This window comes from Balaenoptera musculus, chromosome 6 (genome assembly GCF_009873245.2).
Source record: "Balaenoptera musculus isolate JJ_BM4_2016_0621 chromosome 6, mBalMus1.pri.v3, whole genome shotgun sequence".
Lineage (NCBI taxonomy): Eukaryota > Metazoa > Chordata > Mammalia > Artiodactyla > Balaenopteridae > Balaenoptera > Balaenoptera musculus.
The window spans coordinates 115,669,907-115,694,392 of record NC_045790.1 but is presented as its reverse complement, the minus strand read 5'-3'; the positions used below and the strand labels follow the sequence as shown (position 1 = coordinate 115,694,392).

At 66.6% G+C, this 24,486-nt stretch overlaps 3 protein-coding genes across 10 annotated transcripts; all 3 read left to right on the top strand.

The window, feature by feature from the left end:
* Window positions 1–2,329: 2,329 nt before the first annotated feature.
* ENTPD2 (ectonucleoside triphosphate diphosphohydrolase 2) lies at window positions 2,330–8,174 on the top strand. 7 transcript variants are annotated; one of them, XM_036856338.1, is made up of 9 exons: window positions 2,330–2,543; window positions 4,031–4,094; window positions 4,682–4,832; window positions 4,984–5,173; window positions 5,252–5,479; window positions 5,937–6,191; window positions 6,282–6,401; window positions 7,284–7,466; window positions 7,568–8,174. In XM_036856338.1, exons 1-9 carry the CDS (start codon window positions 2,427–2,429, stop codon window positions 7,769–7,771), a joined length of 1,512 nt encoding a protein of 503 aa, XP_036712233.1. In that variant the 5' UTR covers window positions 2,330–2,426; the 3' UTR covers window positions 7,772–8,174. The 7 variants fall into 7 exon arrangements, with proteins under 7 accessions (XP_036712233.1, XP_036712236.1, XP_036712235.1 ...); XM_036856341.1 differs by lacking the exon at window positions 4,984–5,173 and having other exon boundaries at window positions 3,977–4,094; window positions 5,330–5,479; window positions 5,937–6,056; window positions 6,143–6,191; XM_036856340.1 differs by lacking the exon at window positions 4,984–5,173 and having other exon boundaries at window positions 3,977–4,094; window positions 5,937–6,056; window positions 6,143–6,191.
* A 1,877-nt stretch (window positions 8,175–10,051) lies between these two features.
* On the top strand, window positions 10,052–16,123 carry NPDC1 (neural proliferation, differentiation and control 1). 2 transcript variants are annotated; one of them, XM_036856343.1, is made up of 9 exons: window positions 10,052–10,408; window positions 13,263–13,409; window positions 14,574–14,708; window positions 14,797–14,967; window positions 15,038–15,104; window positions 15,198–15,282; window positions 15,388–15,467; window positions 15,588–15,684; window positions 15,753–16,123. In XM_036856343.1, the coding sequence occupies exons 1-9, from the start codon at window positions 10,297–10,299 to the stop codon at window positions 15,819–15,821; spliced, it is 963 nt and encodes a 320-aa protein (XP_036712238.1). In that variant the 5' UTR covers window positions 10,052–10,296; the 3' UTR covers window positions 15,822–16,123. The 2 variants fall into 2 exon arrangements, with proteins under 2 accessions (XP_036712238.1, XP_036712237.1); XM_036856342.1 differs by having other exon boundaries at window positions 10,053–10,408; window positions 15,385–15,467.
* A 4,964-nt stretch (window positions 16,124–21,087) lies between these two features.
* Window positions 21,088–22,922, top strand: FUT7 (fucosyltransferase 7). Its single transcript, XM_036856012.1, has 2 exons — window positions 21,088–21,302; window positions 21,395–22,922. Exons 1-2 carry the CDS (start codon window positions 21,290–21,292, stop codon window positions 22,408–22,410), a joined length of 1,029 nt encoding a protein of 342 aa, XP_036711907.1. The 5' UTR covers window positions 21,088–21,289; the 3' UTR covers window positions 22,411–22,922.
* Window positions 22,923–24,486: the final 1,564 nt, after the last annotated feature.

Here is a 24,486-nt window from a genome sequence, read left to right as displayed (position 1 = left end):
ACTCTCCCCTGGACCGGTGGTGGGTCCCCCCACATACCATGGAGGCCGTGAGCATCCCTCGCTCACTGTGCGTGCACGGAGCCTGGTATGCCTCTGGCCCCAGAGGAGGTGCTCGGCAAACGTCTGTTGAATGACTTGATGAGCACGTGTAGAAAGGGCGCAGTGAGTGAAGGAGATGTTTCAGCCACAAGACACTGTGGCTTCCGATGGAGAGACTGAGCCAGGGGCAGCCAAGACCTTAACCGGCCTCCCTGGGAGGTCTGGATCCTGTCGGGGGGAGGACGGTTCTGAGGACCCCTCTCCTGGCACCTCTCTGCAGCCACATGCCTCTGCTTGGAGCCAGGGCCAAGCCATGTGCAGCGCATCTGGAGCCCCACCCCTGCTGAGGTTCCCGGAGGCCCGAGGCCTGGGGCTGCCCCGCCAGAGCCCCCTCCTGCTGGTGGGCTCCTGCCAGGGTCTCCCTGTCGCCTGTCCCCCAGCCCACTTTCCAGGGTCCGGTCGAAGGAAGTCTCTGGGCCAAGAGGGGCATTCCCGCCCTGGTCTCCCTGGCTGAGAACTGACTCCCAGTCTTCGCCGTGGCTGTCCCACGTCCCCTGCCTTCTTCCCTTCTTCTCTCCCCAGGCTAGTCTGGGCCCCCGCCATGAGCACCAGGGCAGGGTCCAGTTCTCTGTTCCCCAGGGCCCCTCCTCTCAGGCCTGGCGGGGCTCCCTTGGGCCTGGAGGGGTGAGGAGGGGGCAGGGGCCGGCCAGCAGCACCAGTGTCTGCTGCCCTTTCATGTGCTGGCCTCTCTCTGGGCCGCCTTTGTCTCTTACGTTTCAGCCTAAACTGCAGGCCTCTGGCTCCTCTGAACTTTCTGGGGTGGAAGAAAGGGCCTGTGGGAGGGGGAGGAGAGCTGGCAGGAAAACGGGGCCTGGAGCCCTGTGCTGGCCTGCCGCACCCAGTGACTCTCTGCTGGGGCCCAGCCCGGCGGGGCTGGGGAGGCCCAGCAACGTCCCGGGTCTCCCACCCTTCCCACTGGGGTCCTGAGCTGGAAGAAAGGCTCCTTTGCTGGGCCTGAGACACCAGACCCTCAGCCTGGGCAGCCGTCCCAGCGATCCCAATTGTCCCTGCCGGTTCCAGCCGGCCGGGCCATTGCCCAGACCCTGTGCGCATCAAAGGCTCTCCTTTTGGTCCCCTAACCCCACCCCCGCCCCCGCCCCCATTTGCTGGCTCTCCTGGGTGGTCTTGCCGTGGCTCCCTGCTGCTGGAATTCCCATTTTGCACGAAATGAGGGTGGCCCCTGGCCAGAGAAAGGGGTGATGCTTGGCCAGGGTGGCACACAGGGCCCATGGGGATTCCAAGCATAGCGGCCAGGCATTTCATGGGGTGGAAGGGCAGAGCTGGGTCCTGCGACCAGCTGAGCACTTGCTCACCCCAGTGTGCAGGGACCTGGGTGCTGACAAGCCCGGCCTGGGGGACCCTCTCCCTGGTCCGCAGGATGAGGCTTTGTGTGCAGAGGCTCCGCCTCCCCCCTTGGGAAGCCTCTGGCCTCCCCAGTCCAGGCTTCTGGGCCCCCCAGGCAGAGGGGGCCACCGGGATAGGGGGTGGGCCAGCCTGAGCGTGGGTTCCCTCGTTTCTGGGCATGGTGTGCTGTGGCCATCCTCTCCGTCTCTGCCTGTGCCCTCATCTGTCACCTTGGAACTGTGTGGGGTAGGTCTGGCTTCACCCTGCTTGGCACTCAGCTCTGAGGTCCCAGCACCGCCAGGGCAGGCTCAGCCTGGGTCAGCTCAGTGTCCTGGGGGGTGACCAGGGCGGTGCCCTGCCATGCAGCCCAGGACTGGGTCAGCATCGCAGGCTGGCCAGCCCTTTCTTGCGGGGAGGGCATGGCAGGGACCCAGCCAGGAGCCCACGTGGTTCCTGTGGCTGGCGGTGTCTCCTTCCTTCAGGACCCGGCCGGGGGAAAGCCGGCTCTGCAGCGGCATGACCCTTGGAACGTGCCGGCCTGGGAGGCAGCCCAGCCCATCCCCAGGCCAGGCCTTCTGCCGCCGTGCCCTAAGGCCGGAGGGGCTGGGGGTTCTCTAGGTCCTGCTGGAGAGGAGTGCCCAGAGGCAGAGCGTCGTCGGCAGGCACTTACAGGTCAGGGGGACAGGTCAGAAGGGATGAATCTTTGGGGCTGAGCGGACAGGAAGGAGGAAGGTGGGACATAGCCTCAGAGCGCCTGGGCTGAGACCAGGGCGCCGGGAGGGGCAGCGCGAGTGACTCAGCCGCCGCGTCTCTCACCTGTGCTCCGGAGCCAAGCGGGAGGTGGGCGGGGCGGCCCGCCAGTGGGCGTGGCAGCCGTGGACCGGTCCGCGCCCCGCCCCAGGCGCCTACCCCGCGGTCCCGGGACCTCCGCTTCCCGGCTCCCCGCCGCCGCGCCGTCAACGCCTGGTCCGCCCCGCGCCCCCATGGCCGGGAAGGCGCTGTCGCTGCTGCCGCCGCTGCTGCTGGCCGCGGCGGGCCTCGCCGGCCTCCTGCTGCTGTGTGTCCCCACCCGCGACATCCGGGAGCCGCCCGCCCTCAAGGTGCACGCTGGAGCGCCCTGGCAACCCGGCGCAGTCCGGGAGCTGCTGGCTGGGCCGGGGCGCCGGGCGGGGAGGCTCTGACCGAGCAGGGCCAGGCTGCGCCCGCGTGGCAGCCGGGACCCCGCGCGCTCCGCTCCCGGCCCGGCGGGATGAGGTCCCAGGCCCCTCACCAGCGCTCCGGGTCCCGGTCCAGGGCGCGGCAGCGGCGCTTCCGGGGGACGCGGTGCGGGAGGCCGAAGTCCCGGGAGCTCTCCGCTCGCCGCACCCGCCGCGGAGCCTTTCGCGGCGCGGCCGAGGGGCGTCTCTCCGCACCCCCGGGGCGCCCCAGGCCGCGGCCCCGCCCGCGCCCCCAACACGTTGGGCGTCCAGGGAGGCATCGCCTCGGGGTTTGGCCCAGATGGGGTGCGACAGGCGCTGGGGCCCAGGGACTCGTCCCCAGCCTCTCCGGTGGCTCCCACAGTGCGGGGGCAGCCCTGGCTGGTCCTGAAGGGGTCGGAGCGGGCTAGGCCTCATCCCCCCCACGCATCCCCGCCAGACTCAGCCTCCAGGAGCCCGCCCTCCCTAACCCTCTATTGGGCTTGTGGGCCGGCTTGGTGCGTGGGTGGATGGTGGGTGCTCTAAGGCCCAGGAGCCCAGGATGGAGATCGCTGGGGTGGGTGCCCTGTAGCCAAGGGCGACCACCCGGTAGGGGTGCGGTGGGGCGGGCCACTTGGCCTGCTGCTGCTGGAGTTCCCTGTGTCAGGGGGAGGACCAGAGCGGCCCCTTTCCCGGCTCAGGAGGACATGCTCTCCAGCCCGGCTCCTCCTATTGGAATCCAGGCCCCTGGGGGCAGGTGCTGGAAAGTGGCTCTTGCAATCTGGGTGCTGACGGTCACCCGCCCGACCTGCCTGGAAGGCCCGTGCCGTGCCGGGGCAGCTCTCTCTGGCCCTGCCTTTGAGGCCCAGGGAGGGGGTGTCTGCTTATCGCAGGCCCAAGCTCAGCCTCAGTCCAGCCTTCCCCCTGAGGCCCTCACTTCCACATCCTCAGGTTGGGCTGAGGTCAGAGAGATAGGCACAGAGGGGAGGAAGGAAGAGCAGGCCCGAAAGGGCGCTTCCTGAAGCTAGCTTTTCTCCTGCAGCCTGGGGACCTCATGCCCCCCCGGGCAAGGTTCCAAGGCTGGTCCCGGGACCCCTGACTCTGACCCCGCCCCTCAGTTTGCCCTTGCCAGGAAGGCTCCTGTGTCAGAGGGCCATCCACCTCCACTCCCATTCTCCCCCCAACCAAGCTGTGTCACAGCGATTGTCCCTGGCCTTCTCTGAGCCTCAGAACTTCATTCTGAAGCTTCCACCCTTGACACAGGGTGGGGTGGGGTGGGCTGGAGAGCTGAGAGAGTCAAAGGGCATGGCTTCAGGCCCCCGCCCCCCTCCTGAGGCTGACCTTCCCCCCACCCCCAGTATGGCATCGTCCTGGACGCTGGCTCTTCCCACACATCCATGTTCATCTACAAGTGGCCAGCAGACAAAGAGAACGACACAGGCATCGTGGGCCAGCACAGCTCCTGTGACGTGCGTGGTAAGGGTCCCCTGAGCACTAGGTGCCCCCTGGCCTGGATACCCACTTAGCCTTTGCAGACACCAGCCATCAGAACCCTGTGCTTTATGCCAGGTGGGGCCCAATCCAGGCAGGAGCTGCAGGAGCTCCCCCAAAGACAGGCTGGGTCCCTTCTTTTCCTAGAAAAGGCTGGGTCCCCTTCTTTTCTTAGAAAAGGTTGGGTCCCCTTCTCTTCCTAGAAAAGAAGCCCCAGGAAACAGTTGGAAGGTTTGGGCCCTCCCTGGCCCAAGACTGGCCTCTACATCCCAGGTGGGGCAGGAGGGGTTCCGAGGAGCTAGTGGGCACACCCAGGCAGGCCCCTGGGCAGGCTAGGCTGGGTTGACAATAGCCAGTGCTTTGTCCTGGCACCTGTGTGCACATCCACTGGGCAGGTGGCAGCTCAGAGACTGTGGGTGGCACACGGGCGGGCCCTTTGGTCTCTGAACTGGTCTAAGCTGCCACGTGGTTTAGGAGCACAAGCCCCTCCTCCCCCGCCCCCGCCCTGCTGGCCTATGGTCCACCTAGAGGCTGCCCACCAGGCTTAGGCCCATCTTGCTGCCTCCCTCTAGGTGGGGGCATCTCTAGCTATGCTGACAGCCCTTCCAGGGCTGGGCAGAGTCTTGTGGAATGCCTGAACCAGGCGCTTCGGGATGTGCCCAAGGAGCGACACGCGGGCACGCCCCTCTACCTGGGAGCCACGGCGGGCATGCGCCTGCTCAAGTGAGTGCGCCATCCCCTGACCTCCTGGCCCCGGGGACCGCAACAGCCTCAGCACAGGGGGGGCCCCGCATGTCCCCAGCAGTAGCCCTGGGCTGGGGCCCCCTCAGCTGGCTGTGCACCCCAGCAGCAGTATCACGGCCACCTGGGGAAGATGCCCCTCAGGGTCCTCCCTGTGTCACAGCCTAACCAGTCCAGAGGCTTCGGCCAACGTGCTCGCGGCCGCGACGCAGACGCTGACCCAGTATCCCTTTGACTTCCGTGGTGCCCACATCCTCTCGGCCCAGGATGAGGGGGTGTTTGGCTGGGTGACCGCAAACTACCTGCTGGAGAACTTTATCAAGGTGGGCCCGGTGGCCGCCCGATGAGCCGGGGGCGTGGGCACCCACCCACCGCCTGACCTCAACCTCCACTTCCCACAGTACGGCTGGGTGGGCCAGTGGTTCCGGCCAAAGAAGGGGACGCTGGGGGCCATGGACCTGGGGGGCGCCTCCACACAGATCACCTTCGAGACGGCCAGCCCAGCTGAGGATCCGGCCAGTGAGGTCCAGCTGCGGCTCTACGGCCAGCACTACCGCGTCTACACCCACAGCTTCCTCTGCTATGGCCGTGACCAGGTCCTCCGGAGGCTGCTGGCCAGTGCACTCCAGGTACCCTCCACTGAGTCCTTCTGGAGGTAGGGAGCCAGGGGGAGTGGGGGCCAAGGGCCCAGAGCAGAGCCTGCACAGCAGCCATACTGAGGGGGGGCTCCTCCAGGAACCAAAGTCGGGCTTTCATCAGCTGTAAGGACAGGTGGGCAGGGATCCAGCACGGGCAAAGGCCCAGGGGCTGGAGGTGAGCCTGGTGAGTGGCTGGCTGGGGAGGAAGGAAGGCCAGGGCCAGATCTCAGAGGACCTGGGCTGCCTGACTAAGGGGGTTGCTTTTTGTCCAGCAAGAAGGCGGAGCCATGGATTGCTCCTGAGCTCAGAAGTGATGTTGCCAAAGTGGAACTTGTGGGAGATTTATCAGCTGGTCCTCTGGGGAGGCCCTCCTACGGTCTTAGGGTGGGGATGGTGGGCAGTGCTTGGAGTGGCGGTGTTGCCACACACACCCTTGACATCTGCCCAGACCCACGGCTTCCACCCCTGCTGGCCGAAGGGCTACTCCACTCACGTGCTGCTCCAGGATGTGTATGAGTCGCCGTGCACTGCAGCCCAGCGGCCCCAGACCTTCAACAGAAGCACCAAGGTCAGCCTGTCGGGGAGCAGCGACCCTGCCCTGTGCCGTGGCCTCATCTCTGAGCTCTTTAACTTCTCCTCCTGCCGCTTCTCTAGATGCTCCTTCAACGGCATCTTCCAGCCCCCTCTGGCTGGAAAGTTCATTGTGAGTCCAGAGGACTGGGGGTGGGGGGGACGGGGGTGTGCCCTGAAGTGCTTGGGGTCTGGTCACGGTGTGACTGTCCCCCCCTCGCAGGCCTTCTCTGCTTTCTTCTACACGGTGGACTTCCTGAGAACTGTGATGGGGTTGCCCGTGGCAACCCTGCAGCAACTAGAGGCGGCCGTGGTCACCATCTGCAACCAGACGTGGAGTGAGGTGAGGCCTGCTCCCCCCCTCCTCCAGGGCTGTGCAGGGGGCTCAGCCAGCCAGCGTCACGCGTCCCGATCATGCATTTGCTCTACCAGTAGAGGGGGTCTTAGGCCTCTCAGAGTGCCCACTGCAGTGGGGGGTACACTGTTAATCAGACTTGAAAAGTGGCCAGGCTACGGCAAGGAGGCCGGGAGCCAGATGAGGTTGCAGAAGCCTCCCTGAGGCCTGACCCTAGAACCAAGATCAGGAGGGCAGAGGGAACAGCCAGTGCAAAGGCCCTGGGGCAGCAGGGAGCATGGAGTGGACAGGGTGGGGAGGAGTGTAGCTGGGAGAGTGTAGGGGAGAACAGCCAAACAGGGGAGAAGCAGAGGACTCAGGGGAGACTTAGCAGATAGAACTGGGGGTGGGGGAGCGAGAAACTCCCAGGTTTCTGGCTGCCACCATGGACCGGACACTGGCTCCAGGTGAAGGATGGAGGGGTTCGGGCATGCAGAGGAAGAGGTGACTCCGGGAGAGGCACTGGAGTGTCTGTGGGGCTCAGTGGTGACAGAGGCCCCATCCTGTCCTCTTTGTGGCTAGTCTCAGACAGACTTGGGGGTGCTGGGAAAGTGGGGATCGGGAGGCAAGCCCAGGGGCCTGGGGTCAAGCCTAGCGCTTCTCCTGCTCCCCCGACCATCGCCAAGTTTGCTGCGGCCCTCTGCCCGGCCATCACCGCTGTCCCCTGGAGGTCCCCCTCCCAGGCACAGGTGCTTGCTGCCATCCAGAGGTCACGCTGTTCTTCCCTGAGGAAAGAGCTCTGCCTGGGGGTGGCCCCCTCAGCCTCGTTCTTTCTGGGACCTGCGGTGGGGTCTCCAGCCCTGCATTGCCTTTCTGTGTCTGGTGGGGCAGAGACCTCCCGGTGGCCGCTGGCCCTACAGTCTCCCACCTGCATTCCAGCTGCAGGCTCGGGCGCCGGGGGAGCGGGCCCGCCTGCCCGACTACTGCGCTGGGGCCACATTCGTGCAGCAGCTGCTGCGCCGCGGCTACGGCTTCGACGAGCGCGCCTTCGGAGGCGTGACCTTCCAGAAGAAGGTGGGAGCCGGTGGGCCCGCGCGCAGCGGGGCGGGGCCGAGCGCGGAGGGGCGGGTCCTCCCAGGCTGCGCCGAGGCTGAGGCCGCGCCTCCCGCCCGTAGGCCGGGGACACCGCGGTCGGCTGGGCGCTTGGCTACATGCTGAACCTGACCAACCTGATCCCCGCCGACCCGCCCGGGCTGCGCAAGGGCACAGACTTCAGCTCTTGGGTCGTCCTCCTCCTGCTCTTCGCCGCCATGCCCCTGGCTGCGTTCGTCCTTCTGCTGCACCGGGCGCGCTCTGCCAAGTCGCCGAGCGCCATCTAGGGGCGGGTTGGGGGCAGCTGCCCCAGCCCCAAGTCCCCCATGCCTCACCCCACCCTACTTTCCACATCTCTGTCCCTAATGAAGCCCGGGAGCAAGACTCTAGCGCCCACGCCCACGTTTGGCCCGGAGAGGTGAAGGGAACCGAATCCAGCCCCCTCCTGCCCACTCCAGCCTCGGCTTCATCTCAAGGCCTAGCGCGCCTCCTCCTCTTCCTGGGGGTGGGGATTCAGACACCCCGCAGCCCTCAGCCTGTGAATCCAGGGTTGGGTCTCCAGGGAATGGAGTCCTGAGAGTCCCCTCCCACCCCCAGTCTTGGGTTGTAGGGGGAGGGTCAGAGCCCACAAGCTGGGAGCCAGCCCAGCGCCTACTTGTAAAAATTTTGTAGTAAAAAGTTTTTCACAGAGCAGTGGAGAGAGTGTTCGTGGGGTGGGGCGTCTCTGCCGTTGCCTGCCCTGCCTCTCCACAGTTTCTAAAAAAATTGTTTGGCTGCGTTGGGTCTTCGTTGCTGCGCACGGGCTTTCTCTAGTTGCGGTGAGCGGGGGCTACTCTTCGTTGCGGTGCGTGGGCTTCTCACTGTGGTGGCTTCTCTTGTTGCGGAGCACGGGCTCTAGGTGCGCGGGGTTCAGTAGTTGTGGCACGCGGGCTTAGTTGCTCCGTGGCATGTGGGATCTTCCCGGACCAGGGCTCAAACCCGTGTCCCCTGCACTGGCAGGCAGATTCTTAACCACTGCGCCACCAGGGAAGCCCTCTCCACAGTTGTGTTGGCTGCACAGGCCCCCTCCTGGTCCCGAGGGAGGACCCCGGTTGTTTCTACTTCCTTCCTCTCTGGGCCCAGACCTGGGGTGGTGTTGACTGACCCTGGTCTCTTGCTCCACGGTTGTGGCCTGGAGTAGCTGCCAGTTGGCTGGCCTAAAAGAGTCCCTGAGTCCCTTGAGTCTTCTCTGGCCAGCAGAGCCCCTCCAGCAATGGCAGATCTGCAGCAGTGACCTAGGCCAGACTGGAGTCTGGGCCCCGGCCTCGAGCTGGCCTGGGGTGTGGGTGCGGATGGCAGGCAGGAGAGTGAGTGGGCAAGGCAGCTGCCTTGGGTGCAGGCAGTGCTCACGAGCTGGGGTGAGGGGGCAAACCCTCAACAGGAGGTGGTGTCGGGGGATGTGGAGATCAGGGCCAAGAGGGACGAAGGGCCCATTGCTAAGAAGGATGACCCTTGCCAAGAGCCTGGCTCTGGCGCCAAGCCGTGCAATCACACCAGACGTCGCGTCCCTGCTGCCCAGGTGCTGTTTTCCGCATCCTCAAGAGACATCAGCCACCCCCACCTGCCGCTCCTGCAGCCCCCCTGCCCTAAGCACTGTTTTCTCCAGCGTGGGAACGCGTGGTCTTGGCTGCATCTCCCCGCCGCCTCCCCTGTTCTGGGAAGTGAGCTCAGACACTATTTCTGTCTGGTCAGTGCCTTGTGTGGGAGGGTGGCGGTCCTTGTCCTGCTCGTCACCCCCCTGCCCAGCGCACGCACCACGTCCACTTCTGCTGGTTTCTCAGCCACTTCACAAACACGAGGGCAGCCAGCCCCATCTTCGAAGTTCTGAAACACAAAGGGCTGAAAGGAAGCACCGCGCTGGGGGGCCCGCACTTGTTCTCTCAGTAACGTGAGCCTGGGAGGTTTCCAGGTGGGATGGGGTGCGGGTGCTCGCAGGAGGCAGCCGGTGGGGGGTGAGAGGGCGCATCACAGTGCTTGCTGTCGTGGGGCACCCCGGAGCTAAAAGGCTGTCACCTGGGCACCGCGGACAGCTCTCAGCTGGCTATCGTCAGTAGCTCCAGGTCACTCTTGCCCCCTGGTGGCCTCCCTGAGAGCGGCCGTCCCACTGCAACCACAGTGGCCACCGGCACCGACCTAGTTCTGTGCGTGTGTGTTTGCCTTCACAGTGTGTCTGAATGCCCGGTGGGTCTTTGCGCACACCTGGGCATCTCTGTGCACCTGTCCAGCTGTGTGCGCCTGGTGTCCTTCCGGGTCCAGGCAGGTCCTCCGCTCCAGGAGGGTGGGGGTGGGGTGGGAGTTAGCAGCCCGAGAGGGACGGGGCCCCGGGGAAGCGCATCCCGGGGAAACCCATCCCCAACCAGTCCCTAGCCTAGAGAAGATCCCCGGCAGCACAGGCTGCAGAGGTTGAGGCACCCGGAGGATTGGCTGGCTGGCTGGGTGGAAGGGGGAGCAGAATTGGTGGGAGGGGGAGGGGGCGCAGCCTCACGGCGCCGTCCCGCCCCCGCAAGTGGAGCGCGCAGGCGCACTCCCGGCACGCGCGCCTCTCGCTGCCTAGCCTCTGTCCCGGATCCTTTGCCGCAACGTCAGCGCCGCCGCCGCCGCCGCCTCTTTTCCTCATCCTCCGCCTCCTCGGCCTCTGCCTCCTCTTCCTCCTCCGCCCCCTCCTCCTCCGCCGCCGCCGCCGCCGCCGCCTCCCCCGCCGACGCGGCGCCCGGAGCCCGTGCCCAGCCCCGGGCCGCGCGGTGCCATGCTGCCCCGGCGGCGGCGCTGAAGGATGGCGACGCCTGTCCCTCCGCCCTCCCCGCGGCACCTGCGGCTGCTGCGGCTGCTGCTGTCTGGCCTCGTCCTCGGCGCGGCCTTGCGCGGTGCGGCCGCCCGCCGCCCGGGTGAGCGAATGCACTGGGCGCAGGCCGCGCGCGGGGCGCCCCGGGGCCGGGGATCGCCGGGCGGGGGTCGCCGGGCGGGGGTCGGGCCGCGCGGCGCCGCAGTCATCCTCCCCGCCGCCGCCCTCGCCAGGGCCCGCAGGCCTCGCAGGCCCCGCGGGCCCCACAGGCCCAGCCCGCGAGCCACCGCGCCGGCCCCGCCTTTCCCGAGTCGGGTAAACAGGCCTGGCGGGGAGGGCGCGGCACCGGACCGCCGAGGGGCTCCTCTGGATGGGGCTTCTCCCGGCTTCTTGGAGGCGAACCTGAAGTTGATTCGCTTCTTGTCTTTGTCTGGGTCCGTGAGCCTGGTCGGTTGGTGTCTCAGGAGGGCTCTCTCTGCGTGGCCCCGCGGCCTGGAGTCTGTCCCGTGGGCGTTTCTGTCTGTGCGCGTTTTGGGCACCGCGGGTGCGGCCCGGCCCTGGGTGCCTGCCGGCCTTACTGCCGGTGTCCGTCCTGGAGTCGGAGTTGCAGTGCTGGTCGGTCCCTATGCCTCGGGTGGTGGACATGCCCCTTGCTTTGCTGCCATGGTGGGGTCTGAAGTTTCCTTGGGCATCTAACAGCTTGTCCCAGGTTTAGCATTTTGCTCTGGCTTCAGTGGGGACAGAAGGAGCTTACAGTCTCTGCTTCCACACTCACCCTCTGCCCTGCAGGGTCCCTCCATTTTGTCTTCTGTGCTTGGGGTTGGAGGGCACCCCCCAAGGTAGACTGAGGCAGAGAGGGATGAGCCCAGGGTCCTGGCAGACACTCCTGGCTCCCCAGATGGGCACTGAGGTTCCAAAGGTCTGCAGGAACCCAGAACCCCAAATGCACTCTGCCAGGTGGCAGAATTGGGAGACTTCGTACCCATGACTTCACTCATTTTTTCTGGCGGCCCCATAGGAGAAGTGTTGTTCTTAGCCCATTTTACAGATGAGGAAACTGAGGTACAGAGAAGTGACCACTATATGATGCTGCTAGGATGCTAACCTGGGCAGTGCGTGTGGTCTGCATGTGTGGTCTCAAGAGGCCAGAGCAGGGCAGGCTTCCTCCTGGGCACAGCACCCCTGGACAGAGGCCTGGCACCACCAGGGGAGGCTCCCAAGGAGGCCTGAGGGCCAGAGCATGGCTGGCCAGGGATGTTGGAGGCTGCCTGCTGATGGCCCGGCTCCAGGGCATACAGGGCGGGGCCTCCTGAGGAGATGGGTTGTAGTGCCAGTACTGGGCCTCTGGGGTGAGCAGGTGCCGCCCCAGCTGCTCATCGGCTTGGTGCGCGCCCAGATGCGGGGCAGGGTGCCAGCCACTCTCCAGCTGCTGTTGTTCCTGGGCCCTCCTCCCTCACCGTGAGTCTGGAGCAGGGGCCTTCCCAGGGCTAAATGGGCAGCAGCCACATCCTCCTGGGGTGGGGGGCTGGGAGTGGAGGGAGGCCCCTGGGACCCAGAACCCAGAGCCAGCTCTGGAACTCAGGCCCCTACCCTTGCTCTGGCACACTCTGGGTTCTCTGCACTAGGGGCCGGGACTGCCTGGCTCCCCAGGTGCCCAGCTGGTGGGTGGGGTCCAGACGGCCCAGCTGGCACAGGCTTAATGTTTAACTAGCCCAAGCCCTGGGCCCAGCTCGCTGATACGGGCGCCTGCCGACCCGGGTTGTGCTGGAGGGGGGATCCCTGGGATGGGAACCTCAGCCCACTTGCCCACCTGCTGTAGGAGCTGCTGGAACTTCCTTGAAGGGATGCATACAGGCAAGAGGCTGTGGGTGTCAGGTTACCAAGGAAACCAAGCCAGGCCAGCCGAAGTCTGGAGAAGGACAGAGCCGGCATTCCCGGATGCCCCATGTCACCCTCCTGCAGCGGGGACTGGTCCTGGTTCTCCGAGATGCGCTCACCCCCACCTCCCCAGACACCACTGACGGTTCTGCTGGGTCTCCCCCTGGCTCCACTGGCTCTGCTGTCCCGTGACTGGGGCTAGTGTCCCAGGTCTTGAGACATTCCCCAGCTTTGAGGCAACTCACCTTCTGCATCCAGAGAGGAAACTGAGGCAGAGAGGGCCATCGCCCTCCACCCCCCAGCATCAGGCTGGGAGCCTTGGTCACGTGTACAGGACACTGAGGTCTGGGCCCCAAATTAGAAATGGCCTGGCCTGTAGTCCCAGGCCCTCCCCAGTCCCTGGCAGTGGTGGCTGCAGGAGTGACCCCGGCCTGGTTTCTGTTTCCGAAGCAAGTGAGACTGGCAGACTCCATCCCAAGTATCCCCAGCCCCAGCGGCTGGCTGTGCCCTGGCGACAAGCCAGAGGTTAGATGTGGGGGCAGTGACCCGACCCGTGCGGTCTCCCAGCTTGGCCCTCTAGGGCTGTAGGATGTCATGATGAGGTTTGCGGTGGGGTGGGGGGGAGGCAGCCCTGAAATAGGAGACAGCCCCGAGGTGGTGGGAGGGAGCGACCTGGGCCCCGCCCTCTGGGGCTCCCAGGTTGGGCAGGGCTGAGAGACTCGCTCTAGGACAGGTTGAGACTGGAGGTGGGACTTGGAGCGCTGCACGGCCCTAACCCGGAGAGCTCGGTGTTCTCTGGACGGTAGGGGACAGTTCCTGTGCGGAGAGCTGGCTCAGGCCTGGGAAGTGGACTCTGGGGAGTGGGTGAGGCAAGAGAGTTCCGATAAGTGTTAGGACTGTTTGTCTTCCTGGTTCTGAGCCCTGGTGCTGGGGGGGAAGGGCCTGCCCGGAACAATGGCCGGAGCCAGGCTTGGCCAGCTCTGTAGGGAGGAGTTGGGGTGGCCAGGACCGTCCTGCTTACTGTGCAGGGCCTGAGTCAGGCTGGCCGTGACCCCGTTCTGTCTCTGCTTCCTTCTCAGATGCAGCCGTCTGTCCTGGGAGTCTGGACTGTGCCCTGAAGAGGCGGGCCCGGTGCCCCCCGGGTGCACGTGTCTGTGGGCCCTGCCTTCAGCCCTTCCAGGAGGACCAGCAGGGGCTCTGTGTGCCCAGGATGCGCCAGCCTCTGGGTATGGCTTCCTCCCAACCCCACCTGGTGCATTTGACCCCAGCCTCAGCTCTCAGGTCTCCTGCGCTTTGTGGGGTGCCAGGGACTCTCAAGTCACCCTCCAAGTGGCCTGGTGATCCTTTCCAGATGGCACCAGCCCAGAGCTGGGTGGTGGGCTGAGGCCTGGGGCAGCTAGCCCCTCCCAGGGCAAGAGGTATCCAGTGTGAAGTGCTGGGGTGATCCTGGGAGAGGCAGGGTCACAGTTCCCCAGGCTTGGGTCTCTGCAGGGTTGGTCCCAAACCCCTCAGGCACCCACTCCTCCACCCGCTGGGCCGCCCCTGCTCCTTGCCCAGCGACCCCTCTCTCTCCGTCACTCACCCGTCCTGTCTGCTTGATTGCGCTGGCGGTGCCCTGCCCGCCGGCCTGAGCCCAGAGTCTGTCGGGATGGTGGCAGCCAGAGTGACTCCAGGTGTGACGGGGCATTGCGGAGGGTGCTCTGGGGGCTGAAGAGTCGGGTGGGCTGGGAGGGGCTTCCCGAAGGAGCATGCTCCTGGCAGTGAGTGGGGCGGGGGCCTGCTGCAGAAGGCGCGTGCTCTGCGCGCTCAGCCGCGGTGTCTACTTGGAGCCTCTGTCCGGACTCTGGTGCCCACAGCAGGGACGAGGGGGACCCAGCCACGGCCCCGCCCCAGCAGCTGCCCTCCCTTCCTCCTGATGACCTGGTGGGGGCGGGGGTACAGAATGGGGCTTCTCCGCATTCCTTGGGGGGTCCTGCTCGTCTTGGCAGCGGAGGCAGTGGGCCGGGTGACGCATTGTCCCCGCGCTCCTCCCACCGCTTTGTGGGTAATGGGTGGGGTGTGGGGCAGCACCCCTGCCCTTCTCCTCCTGGCCTCTGCACGTTCCCATAGCACCTCCACCCCCTGCCCGCTTTCCTGGGAACGCTGGTGCTCACACAGAGCTCCCTCAGTTCTCACCATGGCAACCGGGATGGCCAGGAGCAGGCAGGCTGGTACCTGGTCCCCTGGCTACAGGTGGCGGGGAGGAGCCTGTAGGGAGAAAGAGGCCTTGGCCTGGGGACTGGCTCCCAGATGGGCCTCTCCCTGTCCCCCTCTGGGAAGGCCACCTGTAGCTGGTGTTGCCAGGGAGGGGCTGGGGGCCTCTCCACCTGATGGCCCTTCACCCTCCCCAGGGGAGGGCTTGCCCCAGCCCAGACTGGAAGATGAGATCGACTTCCTGGCCCAGGAGCTAGCCCGGCAGGAGGCGGGGCACTCCAGGCTCACGGCCCCACCCCAGCCTGAGGGGCGACAGCGGCTCCTGGAGGCTGGTGAGACCCCGCCCCCTTCCCCTGTCCAACTCCGCGCCCCCCTTGACCCCAGCCTGGTCTTGCCGTTTAACTTGCCTTCCCTTTGCAGCATCCACCCTGGGGCTCTCAGAGCGTGGCCGGGGCCCCAACCTGGGCCTCCCCTCCACGCGGGGGGCGCCCACGCCCCGCACCTTCTCCCTGCGCTCCACTGTGTCATCTGGGCCTGTGCACATGTCCCCGCTGGAGCCGCGGGGCGGGCGCGGTGACAGCCTTGCCCTCCGTAAGTCTGGCCGGGCGGGGAGGCCGGGTCCTGCCCGAAAGGCTGCCCTCACTGCGCCCCCTCCCTGCAGTGCTGATCGTGGCGTGCTCCGTGGCCGGCGCGGCCATCCTTGCCGTGGCCGTTCTCTGCTGGTGTCGGTGAGCATGGGGCCGGGCTGGGGGCGGGTGGGCGGGCGGGCAGGCGGTGACCCCGCCGGTCTCAGGTGTGCTGGGTGTCTCCACTCCCCGCAGGCTGCAGCGAGACGTTCGCCTGACCCAGAAGGCCGACTACGCGGCCCCGCAGGCGCCCAGCTCCCCAGCCACGCCCAGGATCTCGGTGCGTGGCCGCGCCCGGCCCTGCCCCGCTCGCCCTGCCCCGCTCGCCCCGTCCCGCTCCGCCCCTCTGCCTCGGCCTGACCCTGTCTCCCCACTCCCGCAGCAGCCCGGGGACCAGCGGCTGGCGCACAGCGCGGAGATGTACCACTACCAGCACCAGAGGCAGCAGATGCGGTGCTTGGAGCGGTGAGAAGCCCCACCGGACCCGCCCCACCCCGGGCCCAGCCACCCCTACCCCGGCCCGCTGCTCCCAGCCACTGGCACCTGGAGGGTGAGGGAGGACCCGACGATCCTGCCCCCACCCAGGCATAAGGAGCCCCCCAAGGAGTTGGACTCTGCCTCCTCTGACGAGGAGAACGAAGACGGCGACTTCACGGTGTACGAGTGCCCCGGCCTGGCCCCGGTGAGTGCGGGGGTGGGCGGTGGGTGTCCCTCCCCTGCCCTGGACCCACCTAACGCCAGCGTTCGCAGACTGGAGAGATGGAGGTGCGGAACCCACTGTTCGACCACGCCTCGCTGTCCGCGCCCCCGCTGCAGTGACCCGAAGGCTGGTGCCCACCCTCTCGTGGACGCGCTGCCCACGGGTGGGGAGGGGCAGGGCCCAGCCTTTCCCATTACAGAGACTGTGTCCTGACGCGCTCGTGTGCTTGTGGCTGGGGCCCCGGGGCGGCCGGGAACGCCTTGCCGGGGAGACTCCCCCTGCTGCCAGGGGCCTTCTCTGCTCCTTGCACCTGCCCCTCACATCTGGACCCCCCCAGTCGAGGGGAGGAAGACAGCCCGAGAGGCAAGGCATGGATTGGGAATCCCGGAGACAAGCCAATTAAAGTACATTTCAAAACTTCGGCTGGGTGTGCTGGAGACTGACCTCCCTCCTCCCCCCCAAACCCCGGGAGCGGGGCCTCAGGCTTCCTTCCACGCCCCTAGAGAGGCGGGATCTCTGTGCCCTTCGTGGGAAGACCCTGTCACCGCCCGCTGGGGAAGAGAGGCTTTATTTTTCCTAGGCAGAGGACCACCCTAACCTCTTTCTCCTCCAGGCCTCCCCCCACCAACACTTGTGCCCCAGAGCCGGGGAGGGGAGGAGTGCGGCGCAGGGCCAGGCCAGTCTGAAGTTGGTGCCCCTCCTTCAAGACCCCGTTCTCTGTGTGATAAAAAGGGCTGGGAGCGGGCACCCCAGGCCTCCGCTTCCTGCCTCGTGTCCACGTGGTCTGGAGGGCGGGGAGGGACGGCATGCAGGACTTGACGATGGGCCCCTGCAGCCTATGTGGAGGGGCATGCCAGGCAGAGGGACACAGGCTGCACACAGGTGGGTGGGCCAGGTTAGGGGACAGAGGTGGCAGGGGCCCTGAGTGTCAGGAGCTGGGTCTTGGTCCACCCCAGTCCCCCACCAAGGAGCAAGGAGGCCAGTGGAGGGGGAGGGTGACCTCCAGCTGAAGGCCCAGAGTGGTGGCCGAACTTCGTGGTCAAAAGTGCCAAGACTGGGCCTGGCAGAGGGGTTTCTGGGGTCCAGGAGCAGCGGGGGCCTGGTGCAGACAGTGTGGGGGTATCAGACCTGTCTGCCTCACCAAGGCTGGGGATGAGGGATGGGTTGGGTTCAGAAGTCCCTTAGTGATTCCTAGGGTGGGGCGTCCAGAGAATGCTGGACCTCTGGCTCCTAGATGGACGGGGGCAGCCGTGAATGGGGAGGACAAAGCCAATTTGGGACAGTCAGGTCCCTGAGGTGGGGCTGGGCCGGGGAAATGGGGTTGGCTCTGCTTAGAGCTAATGGCTTGTCCTAAAGCGGTATGTTTCTGGGGCTAGAGCCCACCCCTTGACTCCTGGGCCGTGGCCTTGGGCTGGCCCTTAGCAGGAAGCCTCAGTTTTCCTTTGACGCACTGGTGTGGGAGATGAAAGGGGCCGGGTACAGGGAGCTGGGAATGAGGGTAGGGTGGGATGCAGGCAGGGCGACGAGGACTGCTGTCCACTGTCATTTAATCTGTATCATGAGGGGAAATAGCCACGAAGAAAACGGGGGGCAGAGAGATTAAGTTCTCACTCAAGGGCAAGGCACCCAGGCTGCTCTGGCCCAGGCCAGTCTGTCTCGCCAGCTGGACCCTGCAGACCCAGGGCCGGAGGTTCCCCTGGAGCCCTGGGGTCAGTCCCTGGGCTCCTGGCACTTGCCTTTCCCACCTCGTGCTGGCCTGACCTGGGCAGAGAGCGGCCACCCCATGTGCTGACCACTGTCGCTTTCCAGACAACAGCACCTAGGCAGCAGGAGTGGGGCGCACGCAGCCCCAGCCCGAGGGACGCCTCAGGGAGAGAGGGCCAGAGCCTGGCTGCCCAGCTGTCTGCCCCAAGGGTGGGCCTGAGCAGAGCCAAGTCCGGACACGTGCCCAGAACGCCCCCTGGTGGCCATGCTCCCAGCCGCCGGCTCTTGCAGGAGCGGGCTGAAGGCAGCAGAGGGAGCCCGCGCGCCCTTTACTGCCAGGGAGAGGGTGAGGCAGGGGCTCAGGGGGTGCCTTTGGGAAGGTGGGTGCCCAGGCTGGCAGGTGGCCAAGGGCGCCCCAGGTTGGGGGTGCAGCTGAGGGAGCAGCACGAGGGCAGTGCCGGAGGGCGGTCACAGCAGGCGGCAGCCTTCGGCCTCCCGGTGGACCACCTGGAGGCCCCCAGCCCCCCAAGCCCTCCTTCCCTCCCTGCCCAGGCTGGGGAGCACGGCTACCTCCTGTCCAGGGGGAGCTCCAGGACCTGCTGGGGGGCTCCTCCAGGGCCCCGGGGGGGGTGCAGGATGGGGACTCGGAACCCCGGAGCAGCCCAGCCACCCAGGCTGGCAGGAGGACATCTCCTCCTGGGGTCTGCAGCTGGGGAGGTTCCCACTGCCTAGGCTCTTGGCTAGGGGGCCACCCCACCCCGCGGTCTGTGCCAAGCACCGTCTTAGCCCCAGAGTCTTTGCTGGGCTGTGGCGGTGTCACCCTCTGGCACCTACACTCGGGAGGACACCAGGCCGGGGAAGCTTCCTGACGAGCGGAGGCACACATGCATTACCGGCCCCGCCCCCCCCACGCCCTCTAGTGAGAACCGGGTGGGGGTGGGTGAGGGCTGCCAGAGGCGGGGCCTGTGAGAGTCCCAGGTGGGCTCAGGGCTCCTGGTGGGGTGACCAGGAAAAGTGCTCGTGGACGGGGCACCTGGGCTGGGGACGGCAGCTCCAGCCCCAGGGCAGCCCCCTGCACCCCAGGGCCTGTGAAAGGAAGGGTGGTCGAGGATTTGACCAAGAGCAGGGGCCGGCTCTGTGTGAGCTCGCCTGGGGCCAGTGGAAGTCAAAAAAGCCAGATGGGGAGCGGGCATGGAACTGCTCGGGGCCTTGCGCCTGGTGAGTGGGCTGAGGGAGGCCCTCCTCCCTGGGGGACCCCAAGCCCCTGCCCTCCCTTCCCTGACCCAGTCCGCTGGCCCCTCTCTCATTGCGGAGGCCACCGGAAGGGGGATCCTCTTCCCTTGGGCCCTGGGCAGTGGGAAGCAGGGACCCTGGGGACAGGTTGGGGGCCCTCCGATCGGTGCCCTCCAGGAGGTTGGCCCTGGAGCAGCCCTGTGCCCGGCTGTGGGAGTGACCCTGTGTTCCCGGGTCCCAGATGCTCACGGGCTGCCAAGCTGGAGGTGGGTGCCCACCTGCATCCCAGTGACTCCGAGGCCCAGGGCTGAGCTGGCAGGAGGAGGCCCCACTTTCCCTTTGACTCAGACTCTCTCATCTTTTTCTTCTTCCTCTGAGAACCTCTCGTTCTGACCCATCTCTGGGCCAACCTTGGAGTCCCATTTCCCCGCCAGCAGGTTCTCACGGACGGGGGCGCCCCGGCGGCCACCCTGAGCTGGCAGGCGTGCCAGGGGCCCCTAGGAGCAGCAGACCTCGTGTAAGGGTGGGGGAGGTTCCTTCAAGTCCACCCAGGAAGGGAGCGGGCTGCGGGTGTGGGTGAGGCCGGTGGCAGGGCCCCAGCCAGCCTGGCAGTGCAAACAGGAAGGGCAGAGGCTCTGGCAGCCAGGAGCCAGGTCACTGGCAGGCTGTGGCGGGATCAGCTCCTTCCTGCTCTCCCCCACTGCCCGAGGGGCGCCTGCCACAGGGAGAGGGGGTGGTCTCCTCCGGGGCCCCCGTGCCAGGGAAGAGACGCCCGGGTGGGACCAAAGGCCCAGTGCCACTGTGGTCCTCTCCCTAAATGCTGGGTGCCGGAAGGGCAGGGGTGACAGCAGCTGTCCGCTCCGGTCAGGGCCTGACGCTGGCCCATGGGAGCCAGGCCTGGCGGCTGCATCCACACCTTGGGCCACCAGATGGTTTCCGACAGATCCTGCAGCCCCCGCCCCGCCCCCCCGCCGATGTTGCACAAGGCCCCACCGCAGCTCAGAGGTTATGCAGGGGGTGGGGAGCCGCAGAGGGGCCAAACTGCCCCCCTTCTGTCCCCCTCCATGGGTCTGCTGCCAGCTCCCCAGTTCCTGCCCTGAGGGCAGACTGGTCCTCACTGGAGGGCAGGAGTTGGGGGAGGCCAGCAGCCCTGGGAGCCCAAGAGTGGAGCAGGACAGGGACTTCGGGGTGATGGGAGGCCCCCAGGATGGCGTGGGTGGCAGATCCGACCAACGGTTCCTGGTTGCTGTTCCCTCCACGACACCCAGCCCGCAGCCTCCAAGAACCGGACTGGCCTGAGGCCTTTAGGACACTAGCGTGAGGGCTGGGCCTTGCCCAGCCATGTCCAGGCAGGTTGAAGGAAGCTGATGGCTGAGCGTGGGGTGCAGGCCGGAGCCAGGGCTGTCCAGCTCCGAGGAACCAGGGCAAAAGGGGAAGGAACTGGACCTCCATGCCTGGGCCTCCAGGGCTGGCCGGACGGCGGGGGAGGAGAGGGACTCTGGACTTCAGCCTTCCTTTTCCTGGAGCGGGTGCCAGCCCCCTGCCCACGTCAGGGACACAGCGACTCCTTCCTTTTCCAGCCTGGAAAGCCCCCTCCCTGCCCCCACTCCCACCCTGGGCTGTGGGACCTGGAAGAAGAGACCTGGAGCCCCCAAGGGCAGGCCTCCCACCCCAGGTTCCTGCAGCTCTTCCCAGCCTGGCCAGAACCTGGGGCCCCGCAGCCGGGGCTTCCACAGACACGGGTCCTTGGGAGGGGAAAGAAGGTGTGGCAGCCTCACAGCCCACCCCGGGGCCAGGCCCAGCCTGGCACCTGCCCACCGTGGGCATGTGCTGGGGCCTTGTGTGGGCAGACTCTCCTAGGACCCCTGGACGGAACCCCTCTCTGGGAATCTGGGTTCCAGGACAAAGGTGTCCTAGAGGCAGCAGGGGTGGGGTGGGGTGGGGTGGAGTGGCCCAATTAGAAGCAAAGAATAGGAAAGACCTCAGCCTCCTGGCAAACAGCTGAGTGCAGCACATCTGCAGCGAGAGGGTCTGGGAGCCCACGGCGGAGTTGAGCGGGCGGTGAGCAGGGGAAGTGGGTGATGACACAGCACTGGGGGAGGCGGTGCTGGTCTGGGCTCGGGTGGCCTCCGAGGGAAGCATGCCTGCTTTCCACGGGCACCCCAGGCCTGGGCAGCAGGCAATAGCTGGGTGCTCAATGGCTGGGCCACCCTTCTGGGGCGGGGGCCACCTCCTCTCAGGATGGCCTCCCTTTCCCTGAGGTCACGCGGGCCCTCTCCTCCTCCTGCCTCCCGTGCCTGCCCCGTGCGTCACCTCCAGGCCTTTCCAGAGGCCAGCAGGGGTGGGGGACACGGTCCTGGACCCTGGCTGGGCACCCTTCCTGTAGCCGCCTCCCCTCAGCAGCTAGAGGACTAGAGGGGGAGACGGGGTGAGGATGGCGGTGATGCCAAAGGTCACCTCAGGGCGGGGGCGAGGGCGGGACAGGAGCGGGAAGGTACCCTGGTTGCCTCCTCCTGAGCAGATGAAAGGACAGCGTTTCCAGGTGGCGCTGGGTGCAGGGGCGCAGCCGTGATTTCGGGGCATCCCCGTGCAGCCGCGGCTGTGATTTGAGAACCTCCGGCTTCTCGAGTAATTAATCTGGGAGCCGCCAATGCATAATGCCGGTGAGTGTCTGGTCTTCGGGGAAGCTTGGGCTGGGAGGATGGGGCCTGGGGCGAGCCCGAGGAGACAGCCTCTCTTCCTGTGTCCTGTGCAGGGGTCAGCCCCGCTCCGAGGCTTCGGGCTTTGGGGGCCCTGGCGGTAGCGGCTCTTCTCTCGGCCCTCTGGCTCCTGTGGCTTCTCAGGTCGGCCCCTGGGGGAGCTCCGGCACCCCAGCCCACGATCACCATCCTCATCTGGCACTGGCCCTTCGCCAGCCAGCCCCCAGAGCTGCCCAGCAATACCTGCACCAGCTACGGTGTGGCCCACTGCCGCCTGACCACCGACCGCAGCCTGCTGGCCAGCGCCAACGCCGTGGTCTTCCACCACCGAGAGCTGCAGACCCGGCAGGCCCGCCTGCCCCTGGCCGAGCGGCCGCAAGGGCAGCCCTGGGTGTGGGCCTCCATGGAGTCGCCCAGCCACACCCGCGGCCTCGGCCGCCTCCGTGGGGTCTTCAACTGGGTGCTGAGCTACCGGCGTGACTCAGACATCTTTGTGCCCTACGGCCGCCTGGAGCCCCGTGAGGGGCCTGCGCCGCCGCTGCCAGCCAAGAGCGGGGTGGCCGCCTGGGTGGTCAGCAACTTCCAGGAGAGGCAGCGGCGCGTGCAGCTGTACCGGCAGCTGGCGCCCCACCTGCAGGTGGACGTGTTCGGCCGCGCCAGCAAGCAGCCCCTGTGCGCCGACTGCCTGCTGCCCACCGTGGCCCGGTACCTCTTCTACCTGTCCTTCGAGAACTCCCAGCACCGAGACTACATCACCGAGAAGTTCTGGCGCAACGCGCTGCTGGCCGGCGCGGTGCCCGTGGTCCTGGGCCCCTCGAGGGTCACCTACGAGGCCTTCGCCCCACCTGATGCCTTTGTGCACGTGGACGACTTCGGCTCGGCCCACGAGCTGGCCGCCTTCCTCGCTGGCATGAACGAGAGCCGCTATCAGCGCTACTTCGCCTGGCGAGACCGGTTCCGAGTGCGGCTGTTCGGCGACTGGCGGGAACGCTTCTGCGCCATCTGCGCCCGCTACCCCCACCTGCCCCGTGGCCAGGTCTACCAGGACCTCGAGGGCTGGTTCCAGGCCTGAACTCCGCCGGCTGGAGGAGGCAGGGGAGGGTGGCTGGGAGCCGGAGGTGTGGGTGGAGGCCTGGGTGTTGAAATCCAACCCTCCGGCATCCGACCAACCCCCATGGGCAACCCACAGGCTGACTTGGGGGCTGGGGACGGAGGCCAGGAAGCAGGGGTAGCCTTGGCAGGCTGCCCGGAGGTGGAGGCGGGTGGGCACTGGAGCCACTATTTGGGGGCAGAGGTGTGAGCAGGGAGGGAGCAATGCGGGTGCATGTTGCTGGGGCCCATCAGAGATAAGAGGCTACAGAGGCCCTCCCTCCCCACCTTGATCATACCTTGAGCCGGTCAAGCCTGTCCTCCTGAGGTCTGTGGGGGCAAAACCTGGGCCCCAGACCTCTGTAGCCGCGGTCCCCTCGTCCGGGATGTGCAGGCTGGAGCCCCGCGTACAGACCTGTGTGGCCCGGACCCGAGACAGCCAGCCAGCTTCTTGGGCTTTTGGCAGCCTGCAGTCAGTCCCCTCGGGGGACACCAATCAATAAAGAAACAAAGGACAAGAATGGCACGTGTCGAGTCTGCTTCCCCTTGCCACCCTGGCCACACGGGCCTTTGTCCTGGCCAGATCCCGCCCTCTCCATCCCAGGCCTCTGTCCTCCCAGCTTCCTTCAGCCACACTGAATGGCACCGCAGCAGAGAGCCTTCCCTGACCCCCCAAAGGCCGAGGGGCGGAGAGCAGCGGCCAAGGACAGAAACGCGGCTGGGGCAGGGGAAGGTGCCCCATCTCGAAGGCCTTGGGATTTCATTCTCAGGCTGCAGGGTGTCCGGGGTGTGACGAGGTCTGGTTTTTGATGTGGGGTTCCCTCTGACTGGTGGCTGGTGGCAGCACGGGCATCGAGGAGGCACCAAGGTTACTGCGGCAGCCAAGGGAGCCCTTGTGGCAGGTTGTGCGGGGGGAGGGGAGGCTGACGGTGAGCCTCTGGGTGGTGCTGACAGGGCCCCAGGAGCTCATTCGCCCCTGCCCCAGGTGGGGTGGGCAGCAGGTGGAGGCAGGAAGCTGCCCGCCCCCTTGGCAGTGGCTTGTGGGAAAGGCCCACCGGTGACTTCCTGCCCTGCCCTAGCCCCGGTACTGGCCGAGGAGAAGGAAGTGTCCTCAGGCTGCAGCGTGGGGTGGTTGGGGGCTTGTGCTCTGCCCCTCCTCCCGGGACTGCTTCGCCTCGCACCGTACGGAAGGAGCTGGGAGGGGGTGGGGAGGTGCGTTCCCCCAGATCTGCCACTCAGTTTAGGGTGCGTCTTCTTTGTGCAGCCCAGACACTGGACGCCACTCCGTTTGCCCCTCCCGTTCACAAGTTGGGAAACTGAGGCTGGGAGGAGCCATCAGAACCAACCACCAGGCCTCCGTTCCCCGCAGGGGCCGGCCTGTCCTCCACTGCCCTCTGCTGGCCTCCCCGGGAATGGACCGCCCCACCCGGCTCAGACCCGGCCTCCGTCTGTCCAGCCGCTTGGCTCCGGCAGGCACCAAACCACCTCTGCGGAATTCACTGGACCCCAGACTCCCTGTGCAGAGGTCAGACTCACCCTCTCATATAGGGAGAAAAATGAGCCACTCACAGAGGGAGCAGCCTCAGTCTCCCCGAGCTCCGGCCTACCCCGCCTGCAGGGAGCAGTTCTCTCTCTGGGTCCCTTCCCTTCCTCGCTGGGCCCAGGGAGCTGCAGCCCTGGCCGAGCCCAGCCAGGTCAGTCCTGCCACCTGGTCACCAAGCGGCTCATTCACAAGGAACGCAGGAAACTCTTACAGGGGAAGGGCAGCCCACCTGCAGCCCCTCTCACCAGCCCCACCCTCTCGTAAGGGGTGCAGGTCGGGGCTGCACCCAGTGGGGCAGGAAAGCTGAGTCTTGAAGCGGTGAGAGCAGGGGCCGCCCTGTGCATAGGTGGGATCTGCATGCAAGGCTGAGCTCCCCTCCCCAAGTGTGGGCGGCTGCCTCCCTCCAGGCCCCAGGTGCCCTGGGCACTGGGACCTGTCTTTTAGGTCCAGATGAAATTCCTGCCATCAGCCCTTCTGCGGCGAGGACAAGGCGGAGGTGGGGACCTGGTGGGGGAC